We start from the raw sequence: 20,253 nt of genomic DNA on the forward strand, positions 1-20,253 counted from the left end.
GAGTAACCATTGAATTGTGGTGCAAAGCTGGAGGAACAAAGTAGGAAATGAGCAAAATGTTCAAAGTTATGCTTTGACATTGACCTCAGTGATAGATGCAGTCATTCTCCGAGCATAATTTTATCTCTGCAGCCTTTCAAATCAAATCAAGTAGTAGAGAACTGGAAAGCTTTGAATGGTTGTAATCAGCTTCTCGTCCTTTTTTCACCCACCATTGTCCATGAAACACAATTACAATGACTGCCTTACAAAGACGTGTGAGAATTTGATTGGCTGTTGACGGCCCATTGACTCAGACAAGTTCAGTCGTGGCCAACTTTTTGTCTTTTGACAAGTTTGTGTGTCATCCACACACCGGCCAAGTTTGGTTACTCAGCTTGAAAAGAAATGAATAGTTTTCCAGTGACTTGCTGATTATGTTGCGGTCCAGGGTTAGAGGAGGAAGATAATAAACAGGTTTTTTTCTAGCTGTGAAAGAAGTTGCAATCCACCACCACCATAAATGAATTAACCAAATGAAGCAATTTGTCACCCCATCTCTGTTTATATCTATGTATGTAGACCTCTTTATCACCCCTAATAATAATAAAAAGTCAAACCTCCTTCACGTCCCACTGTATGTTTGGGTTTGTTATTAAGGAGCAGGGCACAGCCTGTGCTCTGAGTCAGCAGCGAAAAGAGGAACCAAATGTTGAAATGACTAAATACAGAATGCCAGCTCTGTAATGAGAAACTGTCTGAAGCTGTCTTGTGACCAAACGCTCCAATTTGATTAAGACACCTATCGTCTGTGTCCGACAAACACGAAACACAAGACTGCACTCTAAAAAGGTCAAGTTGTTTTTCGGCTTTCAGAAAGTGTGAAACATTTGTTAATTTACCCAGTGACAAGTATTCTAATGTGTTTGGCGAGTCAAAGTTTGCAGGAGTGAGTCGTTCTCTGAACATTAAACTGCCTCATTATGCAGACGATGATAAGAACCAGTTTCCTCTCCATCCTCAGACATTTAAAATCATCTGTGGACATTTCTCAAATCCATCTGTGCAACCAAACAAACTCACGTTGTTAATCAATAATTGGCCTTAATCCATCACAGTAGTTTTCTACATGAAGGTAAGTTACATAAAAATGGCAGAAATTAATGTTGCATGTGGACACACTTTCGATGAACAACATTGACATTTATTTATGATAGGGTGCAGGCCCGGAGTGGCTAATCGGGAGGACCGGGACAATTCCCGGTGGGCCGGTCTGACTTTTGGGCCGCGAGGGCCGGTGTTCAATTATTATTTTTATTTATTTTGTGCCGGTGTTCAGTCATGGCACTGAGTGGAGTGGATATCACGTGTATGCTGTTACCGCTGTCGCTGGTCATATCAGGGAGCTGGCGGTCTGTTAGATCATGCCAATGAAACTGGGACGCGGGTTAAGGGCACGCCCACCAACAAGAAACAGACGCAGACGCAGCCTGACGTAACGTACGTGTCGTGCACTAGTCCGCACACTTCAGTGGTGTTTGCCTAGCTCCAACCACAGATGTACAAGGAAAATAATAACCCAAAATGGAAAATAAAAAGAGCAAGGGTGGCGCAGAAAAAGCGAGGATTAAAAAGAGAAAAGCCCTGGAGACAGATGCAGCCAAATGTGCAAAAATCGGCAGCTTTTTCATTCAAACGGTCTGAAATGACCAATGAAGACGATGAAACGGGTAAGACAAGATAATGAACAAAATGCAACTTTACCTGCACCGTTCAAGTGAATTAATTAGCCTATCAAGTCAAAGAATTGCGTGGCGTTGTAACTAGGGATGCACCGAATTTTCGGCCACCGAAAATCTTGGCCGAAAATGGTCCAAAAGCGCATTTTCGGTTCTCGGCCGAAATACTTTTTATCACCGAAACAACAAAAAAGCGCGGCCAGCACACGCTTGTCTGGATAAGCGCTAATATGTCTGCGGTGTGGACGTTTTTCAATGATTCTGAGAAAGACCCACGTATAGCGATTTGTAAACATTGCAATGCCTTGATTTTAATGAAGTTAGTACACAGTCATAGCCATAAATGCAATGGTACTAGGGTTGCATGTTATGTTTTACTGTGAATAACAAACTTGTGCAATACTTATTTTATTCTTTGTTCATGTTTAAATCTAAATGTTTGTGAAATCTAAGTTCTGATTATGTTATTAGGGATTATTACCTTTTATTATTTTTTCAAATTTAATATGTAATATTTTATTTATTCTTTTTATAATTTGTTGAAAAGGATGTTGTGTTGCAAAGAATAATGGTGGAGATGTGCACTCATGTTGAAATAAATCCCCATTGTGAAGCAACCATTACTTCCACTGAATTGGAATTATTTTAGAAAAAATACATGGAATTACAAGGCTTTAGAGAACAGTGCGCTATTGTATGCTTAACATGTAAAGTTATAATTACATTATTTTAATATAATAGGTCGTGATCTAAAGTGGGCCGGTCTGAGGTATGAAACTCCAGGGCTGAAAATGAGTCCCACTCCGGCCCTGATAGGGTGTGTCATAAATAGTAAGTATGTGGGATATATGCAAAGGAATTTAAATGTCATCATGTTTTTGTAGCTTTCCTCCCTTCCTTTGTTTTGTTCTTGTCTATGTAACTCTACCTTAATAGTTCCTGGGCCTTTAGAAAGTACCACAAACTTTATTAAGTTTAGTTCTCGAGTTTAGAAAAAAGGTTTCTGGGAAGTTCCCTGCAGTGAGAATTAAGGACATCTTTGTCGTTGTTTTTGTGCCTTTGGCAGACCTCAAAGTGCCTTTTTCTTGTTTTTTACATTCAGTGTTACTCCCCAAAACACATTGTGTGTGTCGTTGAGGTCTAACAAACGTGTTGAATGAATGAAAAAAACTAAATATTATAATGGGTTTACATCTACCTTTTTAGTCAATGCAGTCTGCTTCTTTCCTGGCTTTTTTGGTACATTGCTTAATTTAGATTTTGCTCTATCGCCCTACGTCTGGTCCAGAAAATCCAAAGGATACCTTCAACCACACGTCAAAAAACAGATTTATATTAATATTATTGTGATTTGTGATGGTTTTTGAAAGAACACAGGAATGATGCCGACCTGCAGGTCAGATCAGAAACACTTATATGTCTCATAATCTAGAGGAAACTATTCTGCTTGATATTGAAGTACAGTGTATTTCAAATCTTACTGTATTCTTTTTGAAAACATTGCTTTGTTTAATCATCTGGCTTTTACCGGCTGTTCAGTCCAGCTCTGTAATTTCCAATGATCATACAAAACCTCGTTCTGGTTTTTGATCTTTTTTGTTTAATTTCATTCAGAACAGAAAATATTTTGGTTTATCATTGAGCGACACCAGCCGGGGAATATGCTTTGATTCAGCTGACAACACGCAGTCAGTAATGATGTTCTCAGTGGAGCATCCCTTCTGGAGTGATTGCGGGCCATGTTTGTTGGTGTTGTTTGAATGCATCAATCTCACCGCTGAATGGAGTGGACTCCTGCTGCCACTGTTCAGAATTCAAATTATCTTTCAGTCAATTAGCCTCAAAGTTGGGAAGAAAAACTGATGGAAAAGTTTATTTATATATTTATTTTTGTTGTTGTTGTTTTTTTATGTTTTATTCCGACTGAAGTGACATGCAATCTGTGGCCAAAAAGCTGAAAGTCACCGGAGCAGACAGAGATCAAACTTCCCCGCTGTTCTGCACAGAACAGGAGTTTACTTTTCACTTCAGACTGGGTTATTTTACAGGACTTTTGACGTATGAACACACACACGCACGCACACGCACACACACACACACACACACATGCACACCCTCTCACATGTATACATCTCCCATCACGCACTGACGATGTGGAAAAAACTCATTAAGATCAAAGACTTCTTTCTGTTAATTACTCTGTTGCTGCAGCCCCATCCTGCACACACACAAACAAACACACACACACACACACACACACACACACACACACACACACACACACACACACACACACACACACACACACACACACACACACACAGTAAAGCAAAAAATAATTAGACTGCGGTTCAGGTTATTTTTATTCCAGGATCTTTGTGTCTGACGGTGTATTTTGTGTTTGTTGTATGTCAACATCAGGGCTACTGTACAGCCTTATTACTATATATATATATATATATATATATATATATATATATATATATATATATATATATATATATATATATATATATATATATATATATATATATATATATATAAATTCAATACTGTACTTCAAGGTGCTTAACTTGAGTGGTTCTATTCTATGCAGATTTATTATATAACTTTATTCAGTAATCTGATAAAGCACTGCCAAAAAAACCCAATGGAGAAAACTACTGTATGGACCATAACTCCCTGGAACATGAAGAATCAAGAATCTACAAAAATGAAAAAGCTAGAGAGGTTTCCTTGAAGACAGCCCTCCAAAATGGTTTTCATTTATTTATTTGCAATATGGATGTTTTGTTTTACCTGTCAATCCATTTAAAATTATATCATATAGCTGAATGAACTCTAGCCTGAATAGGATGTGTGGTATTGTATCTTAATGCCTCAGTGGTGGAAAGACTGATGCTACTAACATTATTGTTAGCTTTAATTGTCTGCTTCATTATAACCTTGTTATTAGCAACGTTGGTTTGACCAGGAAGTATTTAAAGCTTTTTGATTAATACGACTTTTACTGTGGGATGCAGACACTATAGTTGCATTTGGTGTCTGAAGGATAAGACCATGCCATTCTCCAGACCTACAATGGGGCCAAAGCCACAAGTCCTACTGCCAAATGAGTGTTATTATCATGCATGAGGAGGAGGCTGCAGGAACACAGTCTCAACCTGAAGAACTCCTGGAGGTTCCATCATTTCCAGGGGTGCGGATGCTGCAGTGCTGCAGCAGAGCCTACATTTCAATGGGGGAGTGGGCAAAGAGCAAGGAAAAGGTTGTGGAGATTGTCATGTTGAATCAGTTTTACAGAGTGTCCATCTATGGTCAGTGTTGGAGTGAGAAAGCTGACCGGCTGTTGGAGACCTTTTTAGCTACCAGAAACCCAAGGCCTACTGCTACAAAGCCCAAACCAGGACCACCGTGCCAAGGGAGGGAGGTAGCTGTATGGCATTAACCTACCAATGTGATCAGTCACCAGGCCCTTTTTGTGCAATATTTGTACTGTTTCGATATTTTGAAGAAAATGTGTAAACAAGAAATCAGTACTTTTATTTGAAAAGGATTATTATATAAAGTATTATTTTTCTTTTCTGTGTACCTGCAATGCAAGATAAACTGGGGATTAAAACCCACGCTGTTGGCAAAATCTACATATTAGCTTGCAAAATCTTTTTGGGGATCATATTTATGCATCCCCAGAGAAGGAAGAAAATAGTTCTGTTTAGCCAGGGAGTTTAGTCAAACTTTTCTGGCTCATGGCAACCTCCAAAACCAGACGTGCATGCTGATGTGTGTACTGGGACGCCTGACAATGACGTTTCTGTCGTTCTTTTGCTCACTTGCACATCATTTCAAGGCACTTTTTTTGTGAACGTGTATGGGTGTACAGGCATGTGTGTAACCTCCATCTTTTCATGTGAAATACAATTCTGCCGTACCACTGGGAGGAGGGAATCGTGTCAGATCAGGTCTTTCACACATGAGTAGTGAGACACAAGTCAACGCTCTTCCCAGATGACCTGTGCCTGACAGCAATATGGGTTTTACAGGTTTTTTTCACATTACAGATGCATTACAAAATGTGCATTACAGATGCAACTGTTGTTCTTTGCAGATTGGGTTGCACCCTCAACCCTGCCTTTCTCTATGAGAGACCATGATTGACAACATGGTCTATCAGTGTGGCCCTTATTTAATCAGAAACGACAGTCTTCTTCTAGGTCTTCCAATTCTGTCTGACAATTTTCTCCCTCCACCAACATGTCTTCCTTGATGTATTTCTTTCTACTTTACCTATATCTATATGTGTTCACTACCAAGTCTAAAACAAGATACCTGCTTTGGCTTTCAGCTGAAATTGATCAATCAGCAGTGTTTGACAGTCACCAGGCTGAAATCATCCTGTTTTGAATGAAACAAAGTGCTGTAAATCCACAGTGTTGTGCAGGTTGTGGTTAAAGCCAGGAGAGAAGTGTGTAGAGTTTTGAAAACTGTGTTCAAGCGATGAAAAAGGAGCTAGATTTTGGTCCACATGAACTGCTGCTGTGCATGTAGTTAGAGTTTGGCACATGTAGCTGCAGTTGTGCCCGCTGTCGTTTAGCAATCGAAAAAAAACTGTAAGCCTATTCTTTTGTTCATTAAAGCTCCAGTAACCTAAGATGTGTGATCTGTATCAAAAACAGTCCCTGAACACCAAAACGACAATGTGTATGTTCTTTGTAGCTGCCAACAAAGGGCTGTCTCTCTCTTATTCACCATCATGCTGTGTGTGTGTGTGTGTGTGTGTGTGTGTGTGTGTGTGTGTGTGTGTGTGTGTGTGTGTGTGTGTGTGGCATGTAGATGGCACACCTGCCACTTCAAAGCCCTAGCCAGATGCGAAAGCACAGGGACTGGTGACACAGGGACCCACAGTGGGAGGTTCCCACTCAGTTCACTGGCATTATTCACTATAATTATACATGCAGAAACATAATGGCTGGAAATCATTACAATGCTGTAAATCATGCACCAGCCCCGTATCTTCACCTGTGGTCACACTTTGATGGTCCAACCTGCAGCAGCCATTTTGCATCTCTCGACAAATAAGCATATGTTTTAAAATGTTCGGGACCCTCAGGTGTCTTTGTAGTACTGTTATAAATCTGGGTTTCAGCTTTAGTAAAAGATCAGTGTGTCGGATTTTCTTTATTATTTGCTAGAATACTTTCTATAGGAGCAAATGGGCCTAGCATTGTATTTCATATGTTTTTCAACCTTTCTTTTTGCAGTTTCATTCAGGTTTTTTTTATAGATTAGATAGATTTTTTTCCCATAGACAATGTTATGTGACTCACACATCAACAGACATGATGAACAAATGTTTCAGAATATATCTGGTTCTTCAATAAAAAGTGTATATATATATACACTTGACTTGATTATTGTTATTTTTTTTACATTGAAACAGTGGTTTGCTTTTGTGAATTTAGGTTATTGCTTGTTGTTGTCTACATTTCCTATTTCAGCATTAGTCAGCCCGCATATTTCTTCATGTTTGGCATCAGCCAAAGGGAGGCTCATCTCCGGACCAGAATCATGTTACGCGGTGGAGTTGATTAGGATTACAGGGACCATGTTTGCCCGACGGACACATATTTTTCGTCTCTCTACTGACCAACAGCGTACCCGCCTCCGCTTGCTTGCCACAGACTCATATTCCTTTTTAATGCCACAAACCACTTTCCATTTCAGGGTTGATAAAACTGCAGAACTCTTCCTCTCTGGAGCCACTCTGTGTGTGTGTGTGTGTGTGTGTGTGTGTGTGTGTGTGTGTGTGTGTGTGTGTGTGTGTGTGTGTGTGTGTGTGTGTGTGTGGTGTATTTTTCTTATCCAGTACTTGCCTAATATCATTGGCGGCGGGCACAACTCTCCATTTCCTCTCCTACAGTGTACGTGTTGAAACATCTATGATTAAAGTGTTGAAATGACTACATCACCATGTCTCCTGCATGCCGCTCGTGTGCTTCCTCACTCCGGACAACCACTTCAGTGATATCTTGGCAGGCGTGCGTAGACGTCTTAAGATGGATTTCATGTTTTGTTCAAAAATGCCACATGCAAAGACTACAGTCGCATGTAAATGTGTTCTATATTTGGAGTGTATTTTTGGTGTACGTGTGTGCCCGAGGTTGTGTGTTTTGATGAAAGTTGGCACATATTTATAGCAATCCCATTTGGAGTGAAAAACAACGCTTTAGTATTCCACAGTTCATGCCATGCATTATAACAGTGTCAGACTGATGGTCTTATCCATTCAAGTGGAGAGAATCAGACAGGTAGAGAGGGGAATGACATGTAATACACGCACGTGCACCCATGTCATTTCACGCAACAAAATGCATGTGTGCACGCACACACACACACACACACACACACACACACACACACACACAGAAGTCACACAGTCATGCACTGACAGACTTTCCTTGATTCAGTCATTCTCTGGCTGGCATATCCTGGGGTTGCTCTCTCTGCATGAGCTCTTCATACTCCCCCTCTCCCTGGCTGTAAGCAAAATTGATCTGATGGGGAGAGAGAGAGGGGGGGGGGGGGGGGGGGAGAGGGAGGGGTGCACAATCGGGTAGATAGTTGATCAGAGGCAGTCAGGCAAAGAGTGGTAGTCAGACAGAAAGAGAGTGTGTGGGAGTGTTGCCGAGACTTGAATTTTTATTTACCCCAGCCAGCCGCCTTTGTTCAAACATTAAACCAGGATCACTCCCGGTGAGAGGAAAGGTGAAATTCAGGTGAAGCGAGTGTTGTTCTTGAATGATAGTGACATGGTAGATGATTTTATTTTTTGACTTCAAAGCTGTACATCAACTCATCAGTGTCCTCTAGTCGGAATACAATTGTATGATCTAAAGAGCAACTTTATATCTGAAAATTTTGTTTTAGCTGACTTGAAATGATTTCGCCGCTCACCTTGCTGGTGATGTTGAAATGTACTCCAGGGTGTGTCGGTACCCTGTGACATCACTATTGGATGTAGTTACAGGTGCAACACACCACACCTGCCACTACTTCCCAACATGCACCTGTTGAAGAGTATAGTGAGAACGTATACAAAATACAAAAGTGTGAATGATGAAAATATTCTATAACATCTAGCGCTGCTAGTGGTACGAAAACCCCACATGGTACCTTTAAGTTACTCTTTAGTTGACTGCTCACTCATTGTAAATTATCAATAATTAACTGCTGACTATTCAGTGCTTTCTCTTATTATTCCAGTAAAATTACTTTTATTTTTTTAAATTCCAAGAAAATGAGCTGAGTCACTGTTGTGTCATATCAATTGGATAAAAAGAACAGCAACATTTTTTAAATGAAAATGTCACAGACTATTAACAGGCTTCCTCACAGCAGTAGGCTGCTGCAAGACACACAAACAGAAGAAAAGATTAAATATTTAATGGACATTGAAGAGAGAAAAAAAAATGCTAAGTGATTTTCAAAGACTGGGCTGAGACCAAGGTGGATAACGGTAAGATTAAAAGATTACTCCAGAGAAAGTGAACGCGAAAGATAATTGAAATGGCGTGCTGCCAAGGACATCCCAAGTCTGTGGTTTATAAGGCAGTCTGAGAAATACAATGTAGGTTATCAGATCAGCGGCTTGTTGACAGGAAAGACACAGTGTATCTACAATCTGAAAAATTACAGTACAGGTTTAGACTTAACAAGTCATTCTTTTTTCTTTTTTTTTGTTCGTTTAATGAGGGTGCTAAAATGTCCTGGATAGTATTTAAACGTGTGAACGCTTATTTAAACATCCCACCCTGAAACAAAGACTGCAGACGTTCAGACGTTGGAGCAGATGGACATAAAAGGGAAGAGAGGTGTAGATTCTAGAAATATGAAATAAAATGGTTAGTCATCATGAAGCGAAACACGGATGGTGAGCGTGCACATACACACATACTTGTGCACACATTCTCACACAGGCGTAGGCTATTCACACACACACACACACACACACACACACACACACACACACACACACACCCTGGCTGAGCCATCCAGAGCATCCTCTGTGTGCCAGGCTCTTCCTCCAGGGTGAGTTAGTGGTGCTTTTAAGTGCCGACATCAAAGAGGCCTGTATGGGTGTATAAATAGGCTTTAGGGCTGAAAAAGTTTTAGTTGTCATGAGTTTGATACCCAGTCGGTTAGACAAGGTCATGCATTGACTGGGTGACTTCTCCCTAACCTCTCTCTCTCTCTCTCTCTCTCTCTCTCTGTCTGTCTGTCTGTCTCTCTCTCTCTCTCTCTCTCTCTCTCTCAGGAAAGACTACGTGGATACACACAGGCAGACAAACATCTGCCTTCAAACACAAATAAACGCGAGCAAACACAGGTTAATGCATTTCCAGCATGTACTGAATGCGTACACACAAGTATAGCAAGCAAAGGTTACGACACGTTCCAAATAGCCACAATAATAATGCCAAATCAGTATATCATTTTGCCAGCATGTCTGCCACTGTGTACCCAGGTAGTGCATAGCAGGCGGTCGTGACACATTTTAGAGTTGGCCTCGGAGGTAAAATGAGGAGTCGGCCAGACACTCCCTCCCAGCTCTGGGTTTCTATAATACATCCTGACATGACTATATGTTGCCCGGCTTTTTCACTCTGCGACTGAAAGTGTGCTTTCACCATCATTTACTGTAATTGGCTACACAACGCATCTGGGTCTCATGATTTTCTTTAGATCCGTTTCTCCGAGTCTGTTCTTCTCACTTATTCTAATTTGTGCTACAGAAAATTGTGCAAATGACAAGCAAAAACATCAAAGCTGCATCACTTAATACTTATTTGCTTCAGCAGGGAATCAAATGAATACAGGTGTGGAAGCGGCTTGCACATAGTGACAAAAACCACAGAGGATAATCAACTTATTTTATAGCCTCGTTTATTTTTGGTTTTACAGCGAATTCAAGTGTTCTCGCTGCTTACAACAACTTTTATTTCCTTGTTTTCAGCAAACAAATAGCACCACTGTCAATGAAAGTCTAACATCTAGCCATTAAAGACTAGACTAGTGTACTGGATGATTCTGCACCTCACAATTTATGCCCATTACTAGAGAGAGTTGAGTGCCAATACAGGAAGTAGGGTGCGTTAGAGTGTGGCTTGGTGGATTGTAATGCTGGTCAGGTTAGAGTGACGGCTGGTTAATGGGTTAAGTCTGACTTTCAAGCATGGGACTAAAGTTTGAGACCTCTCACATACATAGTTGTAGAAGTGAGAATTTTAAATTTGACATTGGAAATGTAAATGTTGCCATTCAAAGTAATCAGGGTTTTGCAGCATCATCCAATATTAATGTTTTTCTCAGGAGTTGGCAGTGACCAACTCAGTGATAAAATAAGACTTGACATGTCAGTAACTAATATTATATCTGTTTCTGCTGGATGTGTAAATAGGCAACTGTTTATCAACAAATTAGTCATAATGGCAAAGAAGTCTCTGTCTCTGTATTGACACTTTTCAGTCACTACTGCCTGTAGATTCAAATAGAATGTAATGGGAAAACAAATGAATATCATAATGTTATTTTATTGTGTAAGGTCATGTCGGGAAATATGGGGAAATAGCTGCAGGTCCTTGAAACCATGCTGTGTTTTTGACTTAAAAAAAACAAACAATTTGAGATTGATACAATTGTTACATTTAGAATCAGAACTGAGTTGATCCATGAAAAATACGATTTTATGAGAGAGATTGAGATAAGATTTGAGAGAAGCAGTGTGTGTGGATATCTAGTTAACTCCATGTCATTGCAACATTGTTGTGAGGAAGCATCCTTGGTGGGCTCAACATTTTACAAGTCAAGAAAAACATGTTGAAATATAAAAATAATGAGAAAGAAAACCATTCCCTGAAGCTAAAATGGTGAAGGTTAACAATTTAGTATTCTCCTTTCTCTCCTCTTACTGAGAATACAGGTATCTGCCACTAACTGCAGGCATAAAAACATGAAACCCCAACAAATGGTTCAGTGCAGGTCTCCTACTCTCATGTACTTCCTGTGGCTGCAGTAAATGAATACATGATGGGGAAATAGAGTCCACAGCTGACTACTTCATCCAAGTAAAACGCCAATCAACTGTGAAAGCTATAACGTAAGCTCGTAGCTTGACCACTCACAGTGGGTTTAGCATCAGTGTCCATGTTGTTGGCCACAACACAGGAAGCAGCTTCTCCAGGGGAGAAAAAGTTTGAAACCAATTAAAACGAGGGAATTATGCCCCTTCCTGCTCTCTCTCCATCCTAATGTCTTCTGTTCTCCGTGACCAATAAGATAAAAAAGAAATCACAGCAGCATCTTGTGAAAGACAAAAAAACACAGTGAGTGAGTGTGAGAGATAAATAGCACAATAGAAGACAAAGTGTATGTCTGTGTGTGTGTGTGTGTGTGTGTGTGTGTGTGTGTGTGTGTGTGTGTGTGTGTGTGTGTGTGTGTGTGTGTGTGTGTGTGTGTGCGCGTGTGTGTGCGTGCGCATGTGTGAGTAAAAGCATTTGAGATGGAGATAAGGGGGGGATGATTTGCAAAAGATAGAGGCTGGCAGCCATCCTGTAATTGTGTTCTCTTCATTCACACGTATCTGTGAGAGGTGGACAACGTAATGATAAAAGGCAAAATGTAAATGCTCTGACTGAGAAACCCAGGTAGAATGTGATTAGAAAGGGAAAGAAGAAAAATTGCATTGGGCTTATTTTCCCCCCACAATGTGCAGTGCTTTAAAGAAACCAATTCTCTCCCTCTCCTACTGGCAGGTGTGACACAGGAGGACATTTCTGCCAGTTTTTCTCCCCAGAAATATCCTCCTCTTGGCAAGGTGGAAAGTGTCTGTGAAACAGCATTTAGACCGTGCTACACTGCAATTCTCCACTGAAAACAATGCTAATGAACTTCCCCTGAAACGGCATTTAGACCACATCGAACTGAAATGTTCTCTCCTCTTCTCAGCCCCCCAGGCCAATCACTGTGCGACATGGAACAGCAGGATCCCCAGTGGCAGGCGGCAGCCCTGTCGTATCTGGGCCTGGGCATCGCCGCGGCGTGGCATCTCTCCGCAGCGAGCAGAAGGGGGAGATTACTCTGTGCTCACATCAAAGGAGGTTTGTCTAACTTGGGTCTGGCGTTGTGCTGGTAGAGCGAGTCCTTGGAGCAGCCTCGTCGTTCTTATCTCTCCCCCACAGACTCTTTTCTGCTTTCTGCTGCAACACAACGAGCTGCCGGTAACGCTGGCGCATTGCAAACCGTGGCTCTGCACGGTCAGACATGCACACAGACAAACACTGGTGCACATTCTCTTGTGTGGAAAAACACACGCACAAACTCACACACACACACACACACACACAACATTGAGACAGCTCTTTTTTCTTTTTTCCTTCTATTAGCCGAATTTGTTCTGCTGAGTGAGTCTCTTTCTGCCTCCTCAAGCCTCTGTTGAGAGCTGAACCTGGGACACTGAATATGTGAAATGGGTTATTATCCCTGGACAGATGCATTCGAAAAGAAGCCACTACACTTGAGTTTGATGTTACATATTTTAGCCACTCAAACACTTTCAACCAAAGACTCCAGAAGGTGAACACACCCACATGAAATCACATGAAGGAGTTTCCCCTGGTAATCATGGCCGTATCTGATGCCTAAAATATGAAAATGAATAGCAATTTGGAACAGTTTAATTAACGCCGACATGCTCACAATGTGGATGTTCAGCAAGTCAAATATTTAACCATCTTAGTTTAGTGTGTTAGCATGCTAACATTTGCTAATTAGCACTAGACACAATATGGGCTACTGCCGATGTTGATGGGAATGTCATAAAAATGTGCAGTTATTTAGTCATAAGCCTAAGTTTGGGGTAAATGAACTGAAATGTTGACATCAAGATGATGCATGGGGGGGGGGGATTTTTACAGTTCATGCTTTTGAGGACTTGAATGCACAAACCAAATTTCATGGCAATCCGACCAGAAGACATTTCACTCTGAGATTAAAACCTGCAGGTGGTGCTAGAAGTCCAACCGTCATGAATGTGAAAAACCAATCCATCGAATAGATGTTGGATTTTATTTTGCAAATTGCCATCCCTGGAGCCACGCTGCTAATACAAGTTATTATTTTCTTATTTCCTTCAAGGCAAGAATTTGAATGATTTGCAAATTTTGTTCAACACAATTATAAAAACTTTGATTGGCATTGGCATGACAATACAAAAACAATATGAACACAGGAAACATCACCTTTCCTTAACAATGTAGGCTTAAAAGACAAAAACTCCCATCACTGCCACTTAATGTCAGATTTATCTGTAATTTATCTTATCTTTTTTTTTTACTGTTCAGAGACCGAAAGAAGAGAGAGAGAGAGAGAGAGAGAGAGAGAGAGAGAGAGAGAGAGAGAGAGAGAGAGAGAGAGAGAGCAGTCACAGAGAGGAGAACCAATTTCACTGCTCCAAAAATGTGTGAACCCCACCCATAACACCCAGTCGAGTCTGGCTTTGGAATTAACATAAACTGTACATCCCATTTGAAAGAAATTCATAAGAATTATTTTTCTAAACGTGATGATCTGGATCAGAGGAAAAATTGGCATTTCTTATTCAAGATAGTGAAGTAAATTCATTCAGATTAAGGGTCAATCTGAATCTCTCTCTCTCTCTCTCTCTCTCTCAGTAAAATCAAGACAGAAAGCACAAATATCAGCGTAATGAGGTTCTAATACAGCAGCAAGTCGAAACGAAAGGAATTAACTGGATGTCAGTGAATCATTAACCCAGTTCTGACTGGAGAACCAACAGTTTTACCAAAATGTCCCTCCAGTGCAGCACACCAGACTCACAGTGACCCCCCGTGGTGAGATGCTCATATTGCAGCCACAAATGTTGCTCAATGTAAATCTGTAGTAGAACAACTTTTAATGTAAATAATAAGTATTGCATTAACGTAGACCTATTAAATACACTGTTCACCTTTTGATTAGAGATGAAACAGGAACCTCTGCACTGAGAATAAAATACCCTTAAATCATGTTTTTGCATGCATGTAAAGGCATGTATGGAATTTGTGTCACCCCTCTATTCGTCGTAGAGCGTTCCCTGTGTTAAAAGAACGACAGGAACATTCATTCACAAGAATCGGCTGGCTGACATCCAATAAACTTTGTCCTTGGCATCATTTCAACATCTCCGTCCCTGTTTTGATTCCAAAAGTCACTGCAGAGACCGAATGCAAACACAAGAGAACAAACTTCACTTTAAAGCAGCTCTGTCTTTCAGCTAGTATCGGGAGCCTGTGCCGCCATGGACAAAGCCACCTGTGCATTATTACTGCTGCTCTCCCTGCTGTCCATTCACACTGTGGGTGTGTACGCCGAGGGTTTTGCACTGTCGCCTATTGAACTCGCTCCCATCCCCTGTAACGACAAAGCGGTGGAGAAGCTGTCTCGCCTGGCTCTGACTTACACCAACGAGGATCGCACCGATGGCTACAAGTTTGCCCTCAACCGCATTGCAAACGTCCACCTGCACGCCCAGGTCAGTACTGACACAAACACATCCTCTCTGCAGGTGATTTGTTCATGTTTAACAAGAGGAACAGGGTGGAGATGTTATTTTCCCTTCTATTGTTGCTGACAAAAAAAATTGACTGATGATAGATTTAACCAAATGTGGCCAATCTTCATGTCAGTGGGACCCCCGTTTGAGGAGATTTGTGTTTCTGTTGTCACAAATGACCGTGCACAGTCAAACCTCTTAATCAGAAACCACACTCTTACATTGTCACAGTGTGCTGACTCCCCATTCCGGAGAACGATAATGAAATTAAACTTAGCTTTTCAAGGACTCATTGTGGTCCCCAGACCCTAGTTTGAGAACCACTGAACTGATCAAAGGCATGAAAAATAGCAGCAATTACATTAGTGTGCAACCACTAAAGGATGGGAACCATACATACTTACAGTGTATGTCTCTTATTATAAATATAACAGTAACATTGATGTACATTAATTTTCATGGAATGAGAAGCCACCTCCATTTTTTTATTCTTTTTTTATTTATTTATTCTTAATTTTTTTATCCTATTTTTCTCTTTTTTTACTACATGCTTATTGCCTCACTCTACTGCTATGTGTTACCCCCTTTAGCCTTACGACTTATTATTTGAATGTTCTTGTTGTGTTTTTGTTATAATATCAATATTTGAGTTGTATTTTTTGCATGTCTAACGCAAATAACAGCTAACTGCTGTTGTTGTTAAGTGTGGTACTATAATAAAAAGTGACTTGACTTGAATTAAAGGCCAGTTCATTTCAGTCCAGGGCCGCTGGGACAGACCTTACACAACAGGCTTTATGAACTTCACGCTGTCACCAGCTGAAGGCTATTGTAGCCCGGCTGTGGGATAGATCCGGTTTTAAGAGGCTCTGTTTAACTTCATGACCTGAAAGGGCCGCCATCACGCCTGCTCAAATGGCTGAGATTAGTTCTCCGTGCTGCTGCTAGAATCGATATTGTCCAAAGTCTTATAGGGAATTAAACGGAGCGCCCTCCTAAATGGTTCCTTAAAAATGCAGCCGAACAAATGAGTGTACTTGACAGAGGACTTACTCATTCACTTCGGCCCCCGATAAGGATGTGTGGAATGTGTGTGTGAGAAAAAATACTGCTGCACATGACTGAAGTGTTGGAAAGTCTGAGCAAACAGCATCGTCCCTCTCATGACTTGTGTTTGCATTGTGTGTGTCAGGGCCCGGCAGGCAACGTGTATTACCTGGACCTGGATGTCCTGGAGACAACGTGTCACATAGGAAGCCCGAAACCATGGAAACGCTGTGACGTCAGACCATTCATGGAAACAGTAGGACACACGCACATGTTATACATGTTTGTACTTGGGAGGACCCCCGCTGGCATAATGCAATCCATTCACGCTGCAAAAAGGGCCATTTAAGACAATCACAATGTTGTGACAAAACACCACCATTTGGATTCATGTTTTAGATTTTGTAACATTTTCGTATACTCTACAAAACATTTTGTTACTTTCCAGAAGGGGATTTTCTGCAGCATGGCTCCTAATCTTACATTTTAATACGCATGGCCTATTGCTCAGGTTACCCCACAAACATTCCACTGAAGAAGAAATACTGGCCACTTCCCGAAAATATCCTCACTCTCATTGTCTAATATTCTGCTTCTCAAGTATAAGAGCACACGACTTTGTCTTGGATTGTTCTCTTTATGTTGCAAAATCTTTATAGTAATGTGGCTCGATTGTTCTAACTGTAGTTTCTTTCTATCCTATTATTTTCAGCAAATCTCTGGCAACTGCAACACCACCATTCTACACACACCAGATGGATACTCGTACCTGTACAGCTACGAGTGCACTCTTGTCCCAGGTAACATTAACATATCATTAGATTTCTCTACAGGTTATATTTGTTGTAATAATATCCCTTAAAATAGACATTTCTCTCTGTAGACAATTTCATTTCTCACAAACACTGATGGCTCACTAATGGCCTAAAAAGATGGGCCTGAATGAGTATAATACACCTGTGATTTCCCACTGTTTCAAATCATGTTCTATTAGTAATTCTGTTATTGTCCACGTGTTTCTGCATACAAATACCTGTTAGTTGTACTATCAGGGGTAATGCTTATTTAAACGTCTCTATCATCTTCATGGCTGGTTGCTGTAGACCCCCCAGAGAAGCTCCAGCAGACCTGTCCAACCTGCCCCTCCCTCCTCCCCGTCGTGAGCCAACAGGCCGTGAACGCCGCTCGTGTCACTCTGGCGTCCTATAAGAGAACGTCACCCATGGGTGCAGGGCTCGGAGTGAAGAGGATCACCAGAGCTGCGGCGCAGGTACACGGCTGGAAGTCATTCATTGGGATTGGACAAAGAAAGCTTTGGGGCTCGTTACACAACAGTGTGTTGAATGTTACGTTTATTGGGGGAAATGACACTTAAGACAAATCTCTGGGTGTACATGAGCAGACGGCGAAGTGCACCTGTGGGCTTCTGTGTGCCAGATGAGTACTTTTACTGCTCCTTAAATGTCATAATGATACAAGAGTCTGGAAAAGATGCAAAAGATCACTGAAGACACTTAGTGCCTTATTATCTGGCCAGGCCTTTATTTTAAGGGAGAGAATGAGGAAGTATATAGTTCTCTTGGGGGCAGAAACTCAAAATATTGCTAATTAAGGTAACACTGCTCTAAAACCAAGATGATAGCCATTTCATACAGCAGTCATATTACCTCTATATACCTATGCATGTGTTTATTTGTGCAATATACCCTTTTGTTACCATATAATACATTTTTTTTTATATATAATTTGAGGTCGTGCCAGTGAAAGCCACATTTGTGGAGTACACAGTCCAGGAGTGTCCCGAGGGAGTCACAGAAAAAGGCACCTGCCAGCGGCTGACGCTGGAGTCCGACACAGAGGTACTCCAAACTCAGAGCCGGGTATCATTCCAATCTTGATTTGGATACATGGAAACTTTCTAGACAATATCACTGAACATTGTCTGAAGGTGTTCCATTTATTTCAAAGAAATGGATTCCTATGCTGACAATCTGACACTGTTATGACGCTAATTAATGTTGTTCAGAACACTTAAATACACATCAATCAGCCAGCATATTGTTCACGATGACTGAAATAGCTCCTGGAAGTATTACTTCATGACATGACAGAGTAATTTCCATTTTCTAAAACTGACACCACTAAAAGACTGCAGTAATTGATCATCTTATAAAGGAAGCCTGACAGGTTAACTCCTCCTTTTTATAATTTATTATTGTCTTTATGCTTTTTCCTCCCTTTCTACTGTAACCCAGTATCCTAAAACAAATCAATAAAGTTTCCTGTGTTCTCCTCTCAGACTGCAGGTTTCTGTGCAGGATCCGTGCACGGAGACTTGGAAGTCCACCCGGAGGTCCAGGTGTCCTGTGAGATGTTCAAAGCACAGGTATAAGAAACAGTTCAAATATTTACTTCAAAACAGACATTAATATGCCAATATGTACCTCTTTTAATGTGTAAACTACGAAAACTCTATTTGCTGCTCACATATTTGTACACTTTTCAGTGCTTTCATGTTCTTTCTTAACAATCACAGGAGGAACTTCAGATTTTGACCTGCATTTCAAATCTGATTACCACATAAAAAGATTGTCCTTGTACTCACTGAATACAAGCAAAGCAGCAGCAGAGAAGTTTAACACTCGTTGACGAAATAACACGTACGCCACAAAAAAAGATCACACAATTCAAGTGCATTAAAACGTCAAGAAAGGGAAAAATGTAAATTGCAGTGCCAGTCACTTCGCTCGGTAGGGCTGCAGTTAGGAATGTAATAAGCGAGATTTGATGAATGTGTTATGCTGTTTTGTTTGAGATTTTACTAGAGTAACCTTTGAAATGGTAATTCAGCGTTCTGAACGAATGCCACTGGCCGCATAATTATTCTGTCATATCTTGTTGTGTCTTCAAATGTATGCCGTGCTTCTCGTGTGTGTTTGAACGTATGTGTGAGATTTCCGATTGGATGGGCCCGTGCTGTAATCATGTTGTCATCTCAGTCCTTGTTAGACCCATGATGTGTAATATAATGATGAGTGTGACTCCTTTTGCAGCAATATATTGGGAGTTTGTCAAAAATCACTTGGGTGTGTTATTGTCTCTTCGTCTGCAGAATGTGGATTTCCTCAGACCGGTGCAGCCTCAGGGTCACGACCTCCCCCAAGACCCTGCGATCCCAACCTTCCCACCTCTGGTCGACAACCCAGTAACGGATCCTCTGCCTGTTCCTTCTGACCCCACAGCACCCCCTGCTGTTCAACCAGCTCCGTTTGCCCCCACGCCCATTCTCTCCTTGCCCTTTGACCCCTTTGTTGAGGTTAACCCCTCTAACCCTCTTACCTCGTCCTCCAGTGAGTCTGCTGAACATCTAGTAAACCAGCAGCAGAAGCCACCAAATGCTGATCCTTTCTCCTCGTCCTCTGAAGAGATAGGAGGCCCCATAGCACTGAGGCCGCCCTTTAACTTCCGCTACCAGAGGGACGACCGCAAGAAACGGCAGGCTTTGACGGAGACCTCACCCTCTCACAAGCCCACGTTCCTGTCTGATTTCCCCAGTGGGCCCTCTCCTTTCCGCTCCTGTCCGGGTCCTGCTCGATATACCACAGTTTAACTGGAGCTTCCCGGTGAGGGGGTGGACCCATTAACTTCTCCACTCCTTGTCACTGGAGGCTTGTAATAATGTTTGCTAATGAGAGGAATGCTGTCTCTTGTAACTGGCACTGAAATTACTTCTCTGCTGCTACTGTATTACTGCTCCCAGAGCAGTCAAGTATTAAAACCTATGTATTTGAAAATGGCTTCAAATGATCTATTTGAATAAATATGGGTTTGAATCCTCTGTCGATGAATTTACATTAAGCTGACAGTCTGACAATACTT

At 41.2% G+C, this 20,253-nt stretch overlaps 2 protein-coding genes across 2 annotated transcripts in view; both read left to right on the plus strand.

Moving 5' to 3' along the window:
* LOC311014876 (G-protein-signaling modulator 2-like) overlaps positions 1–20,253 on the plus strand; it is a 305,151-nt gene that overhangs the window by 267,176 nt on the left and 17,722 nt on the right. The gene's annotated exons all lie outside the window — the stretch shown is intronic.
* LOC311014333 (fetuin-B) lies at positions 15,005–20,204 on the plus strand. Its single transcript, XM_084010883.1, has 7 exons — positions 15,005–15,306; positions 16,520–16,630; positions 17,087–17,174; positions 17,478–17,644; positions 18,126–18,233; positions 18,674–18,760; positions 19,487–20,204. The coding sequence occupies exons 1-7, from the start codon at positions 15,073–15,075 to the stop codon at positions 19,982–19,984; spliced, it is 1,293 nt and encodes a 430-aa protein (XP_083867009.1). The 5' UTR covers positions 15,005–15,072; the 3' UTR covers positions 19,985–20,204.

The sequence above is a fragment of the Eutrigla gurnardus genome (genome assembly GCF_963514095.1).
Source record: "Eutrigla gurnardus genome assembly, chromosome: 6".
NCBI classification, from domain to species: Eukaryota; Metazoa; Chordata; class Actinopteri; order Perciformes; family Triglidae; genus Eutrigla; species Eutrigla gurnardus.

What these genes read in the sequence shown, in the direction of transcription:
- LOC311014333 (XM_084010883.1), top strand. Translation starts at nt 15,073, where the DNA reads ATGGACAAAGCCACCTGTGCATTATTACTGCTGCTCTCCCTGCTGTCC. An exon ending in ACGTCCACCTGCACGCCCAG is followed by an intron (nt 15,307 to 16,519) that starts GTCAGTACTGAC and finishes TGTGTGTGTCAG; the next exon opens with GGCCCGGCAGGCAACGTGTA. An exon ending in TCACCAGAGCTGCGGCGCAG is followed by an intron (nt 17,645 to 18,125) that starts GTACACGGCTGG and finishes ATATAATTTGAG; the next exon opens with GTCGTGCCAGTGAAAGCCAC.